The sequence below is a fragment of the Cryptomeria japonica genome, chromosome 2 (genome assembly GCF_030272615.1).
Source record: "Cryptomeria japonica chromosome 2, Sugi_1.0, whole genome shotgun sequence".
NCBI classification, from domain to species: domain Eukaryota; kingdom Viridiplantae; phylum Streptophyta; class Pinopsida; order Cupressales; family Cupressaceae; genus Cryptomeria; species Cryptomeria japonica.
This window is the reverse complement of record NC_081406.1, coordinates 599,100,069-599,104,799: the sequence shown is the minus strand read 5'-3', so window position 1 is coordinate 599,104,799 and position 4,731 is coordinate 599,100,069. Positions and strand designations below refer to the sequence as shown.

General features: G+C 37.4%; 1 protein-coding gene across 1 annotated transcript; it reads right to left on the bottom strand.

The window, feature by feature from the left end:
* Positions 1–200: 200 nt before the first annotated feature.
* Positions 201–4,521, bottom strand: LOC131063015 (serine carboxypeptidase II-2). Its single transcript, XM_057996777.2, has 10 exons — positions 3,983–4,521; positions 3,719–3,826; positions 3,480–3,575; positions 3,278–3,370; positions 2,546–2,631; positions 2,124–2,387; positions 1,454–1,587; positions 1,199–1,294; positions 976–1,081; positions 201–723 (listed from the first exon to the last, which is right to left on the bottom strand). The coding sequence occupies exons 1-10, from the start codon at positions 4,260–4,262 to the stop codon at positions 550–552; spliced, it is 1,437 nt and encodes a 478-aa protein (XP_057852760.2). The 5' UTR covers positions 4,263–4,521; the 3' UTR covers positions 201–549.
* Positions 4,522–4,731: the final 210 nt, after the last annotated feature.

Sequence of the window (4,731 nt, the reverse complement as noted above, 5' to 3'; positions counted from 1 at the left end):
ACCAGGAAACAATTAACAACTACGAGCACATCATCATAAAAATTACTGAAAGTGCACTAAATCTGCAGTTCTCTAAAATGGATTATTCCTTTAGTTTAAGATCTGTGCATTTGTACAAGATTTTATATAAGTAGATATTTAAATGTGTTAATTAAAGATTCGTGATATTTCCAAAAAGAAAGATATCAACAATACACAAATACATTCAAAGATTTCTTGCTCACAGAGAGTCTGAATTTGCGTATTGCATTGTAATAAATTTGTTACAAGACATTTTTGTTCTACATGTCTCCTAGCTATGGGAACCTATAACCATATTCAGACAAATGAAGAGACCAATCGAATTTTCTATCTATTCATTATTCCAAGTGACGCTAGTGTCGCATCTTGCTTCAATGAGGTTACAAAGTAGCCACAAGCTCTGGGAAGGCTGGCATTGACTTATCCTCTGAGAAGGATTTGAAGAGTATAAAGGCTTTTCCAGGTTCATGCAGTGTTACCTCATGACCTGCCCATTACTGTGACCTGTCACATCTTGCTTCGTGAGGGTTACGAAGTAGCCAGAAGCTCTGGGGAGGCTGGCATTGCTGGCATTGGCTTACCCTCTAAGAAGGATTTGAAGAGCATAAAGGCTTTTTTAGGTTTATGCAGTGGTACCTCATGCCCTGCCCCTCGGATTGTTACAAATGTTAACCCTTCATACTCTTGAGTCCATCCTCCTACCTGGGAATTGTAAAACAATTACCGTCATTCATATAGATGCTATTGGAGTTTCCAAAGAAAATTTAAAACTAAGAAGTAAATATTCCTTGTCATAAGTTTACAGTCAGAAATACAGTCTAGTAGAACCATTTATGATTGCTAGAGGTTAAAAAGGTCAGTGTCAAGTGCCATGGATAATTTATTTGTCCAACACTTGCTAACCTACCCATGGAAATTTTGTGGAAATAAAAATGAGAGAAAGATGAGACCCACCTGTCCATCGTCATACCATGGATGCCACTGAGTAACAGTGCGAAGCTTAAGAGCATTTACAGAATATCTGGTTGATGTTACCGGAATTACTGCATCTGTATCTCCACTGAACATTAAAAACACCAAAAACATTTTAGCATATTTATTACAAATAAACTCAGAAGTGAGGATAAGATGAGTACATTTATTTTTCTAGATGGAAAGTAATAATTTTTATGGTCACCTGAACATCCAAATACGTAGCTTAGCTTTTATAAGTTCCCGGTATATTGGCAGCACAGACCTAGGAGAGTCATTCCAGTTTTCAGAGACTACATCACTGTATATTGCAGCCAAAAGAGATCTGATTAGTAAATAATCACCATCCCAAAAATAATGGAAAAAAGCAGAAAACAGGAATAATGGAAATGTTAACAAATCATATTTCACTGACAGATATGAAAGATTCTGCCAGAGCAGTCATTTCATCGATACAAACCTACAAGTTGTCCACCTATAAGGAATTCCTGTAACATTGGCATGAAGAGCCTTCTGCACCTCAGGCAGATTGAAGTAAATTTCAGAGTACTTTTCAGTGCAAGGATCATACTCCCCAAAAAGGTGCCTCCATGACTGCCAACAAAATGGCAGTTAGAAAAATGGTTTAAGCTAGTGCTTCTCTTGGTTTTTCTTTTCCAGGAAATTACCATGAAATTGAAATCCAGAGCTGTTTATAAACATGTCCAATTTAAGAAAGTGGACTATATAATTGACGCCAAACAAAATGGCTGTTACAGAAATGGTTTAACCTAGTGCTTCTCTTGGTTTTTCCTTCCCAGAAATTAGTAGTTCAATTACCATAAAAATGTAATCCAGAGCTATTTATAAACATGCTCAATTTAAGAAAGTGGACTATATAATTGACACCAAACAAAATGGCTGTCAAAGAAATGGTTTAACCTAGTGCTACTCTTGGTTTTTCTTTTCCAGAAATTAGTAGTTCAATTACCATGAAATTGCAATCCAGAGCTATTTCTAAACATGCCCAATTTAAGAAAGTGGACTATATAATTGACGCCAAACGGAAGTTAAGGCAACATTGCACTCTATACTACACCCAGCCTAATCTATTAGCATACATGAACTCCCAATGCAACCATGAAACTTACCTTCCTCTTTCCATGTTGTTTTCCAGAAGTTGCAGTACTGTTTGAGCAAGGAGGGGTGTAGATGCTGTACGGGTCTATTTGTCCCATTTCTGCATTAGCAGATTCTAATGCCTTCTCACAAAGATGTGATGGGTGCACAAGAGATGAGAAATCACACAAAAGATTAAGCTTTCGATAGGTGTTGTCAGATATCATCCCATGCGACCACATATACTCATAAATCCCTACGTTGTCATGAAAATCGTCCGTAACTGCGTTCCCAACCTGCAATAGACATGCATAAAATTTCTGTTTAAAGGAAAAAATGCAATTCTACTGTCCCACGAAGCTTTTGCTATTAGATGTCAGTCGTCTATACCAAAGAGGCCATTTTCTTTTCATTCAAATGCACATATTATTGATGGCGCAACTTAGGACCTTACCATGTACCCCTTTAGGTTAATAACTGGATTTGCCAGGACCTCGTTGCGTCTGTAGATAACATGAGCTAGTTGAGGAACATAATGCCCTGAATAAAATAGCATTAAAAGAGTATGTCAGGTCCTATTTGCTTCTCTGTTTATAAAAATATGCTCAATATGGCTTCCAATGAAGATATCTCATCTAAGTTCCACATTCAAGTCTTCACATTCTTAAGTGAACATATCCTTCCACTAAATCTCAGGATAGAAGGATAAAAGGCTGTAACATTTATGAGTGGAAATCAAACTCAACCGTATCAAATCAACATAAATACTATAGCTAAATTCAGAACATACCCTAATGTCTTGGAATGCAGCACAAATGAGAAAAAGGATATCAGGACTGAAATTTTCTCCGTGTAGTTAAAAAGGGACCCAAAAATACAATCTTGTTCTTGTCTAGTTCTTTCCATATGATGCAAATCTGCACAAAGATTGTGCCTTCGTACATCTGTGCTCACAAATGTTGAGCTCTCTCTCAAAAATATTCATATAAGCATATCCATGTTGCTATATACAACCCTTCTTTTCAAAGAGTTCATGTTACTATATACAACCCTTCTTTTCAAAGAGACTTATGTCATCATACAAGTGTATATGTGCTATAAAGATAAAATGTTTTAAAATACAACCAAGTTCACAAGTCAGAGACTGCTATAAAGTCAATATGCAAGTTTAAGGAACTGCTGATACCTCCATAACTCTCTCCGGCGATGTAGAAGTCTCTATTCTTATACTGGGGAAACTTTTCCAACCAGTTGGTCAGGAAAACGAATGAATCTTCAGCTGCAATTCCAAGACCACGATTTATTTATATGGGTGTATTCGTATCTAGGAAAAAGAACACACAGGAAGATTAAATCAAAAGTGACAAAGGCAATACAAAACAAATTACCCGTTTGACTGTCTCCAGATTTCTTAATGTCTGAAGAAGTGTTGGTGTAAGAAAAGCCAACTCCAGCAGGGGAATCCAAGAACAGGATATTGGCCACTACATGATCGCCCAAATGTCAGATACAGAAAATATATTCTTGTTAAAAAGCATGCATTCCAGAATTTTTACTTTTTAATTTAAAAAAGTGGGGGCATTACAAAACCCAACTATAAACCTGACCAGCTTCTCAAATCTCTTACATTTATTCCATGAATGTGGATTGAGAAAGATCGTTTTCCCGTCAGAATTGATATGAAAAGGCCCAAGCTCTTCAGCTTCCCCATATGCCACAGAGGAACACCCAGGGCCTGCACCAAAATAATGATTTATCACTGATCGGTAAAATTCATTTTGGGACAAAATTTTTTAGAATAATCCTGGAAGCTTATAGGTTTTTCCAAAGAAGCCTCAAAATAAAAACCTCAAACTAAGAAGAAAAAGGGTATCGAACCATTAATACACACCTCCATTCAACCACAAAAGGAGGGGCTTGGATTGGGCATCATCAGTTGCTTCAATAAGCCAGTAGAAGAGAGATCTACCAGCCTTTTTGTCCACAGTTACATATCCTGAATATTGGGCAAAGTCCACATTTGAAGGCTGCCCAGGTAACCCTTCTATTCTATCCTTGATTTGTTCATTTTTCCAATCGAAAAATTCCTCTGCTGAAACGAATATTGTGATCTGCAGCAACAAAACAATCACAGCACACCCCACATAAAGATTTCTTCCCCCTTTCTCCATGTTATTCTTCTTTCAGAATACGAATCTGGTGTAACATCACACAACAAACTTTTCATAAAATGATTGTTCTGAGGAGGACGGCCATGGCGTACGTTTTTATCCACTGAAACCAAAGTAAGATGATTGCTCACTTCACATCAGAGATTTCTTGCTTTTCTTCTAAGACGCCATTGATTGCCGTGGCGTGCTTTTCCTGCAGATCAGGGCACAGGCTGTCTTTTTTGACCCATTTGGTGGGCACTCTGTTTGTGAGATTCCTCCGTTTTGTATTGGTCATTCAGTGAAAAGTTAGTGCAAATTTCCAAACGTGTAAAATTCTGTCGGGGTTTATATATCGGAACGGTGTACATGCGCCCAACATCTATGGAATGCACTCCAATCTCTTCGGATTGAATCTGCACCTTTCATGTTTAAAAAATTGCGCAGCTTTTAAGGAGTTTTTCACGTGAGTGGGACAATATTGGTTTTT

Coding starts and splice junctions, on each gene's coding strand:
- LOC131063015 (XM_057996777.2), bottom strand. CDS start 4,262: ATGGAGAAAGGGGGAAGAAATCTTTATGTGGGGTGTGCTGTGATTGTT. Junction 2,388..2,545: donor TTAACCTAAAGGGGTACATG/GTAAGGTCCTAA, acceptor TGTCTATTGCAG/GTTGGGAACGCAGTTACGGA. Junction 1,588..2,123: donor AACAACATGGAAAGAGGAAG/GTAAGTTTCATG, acceptor TTTTGTTGGCAG/TCATGGAGGCACCTTTTTGG.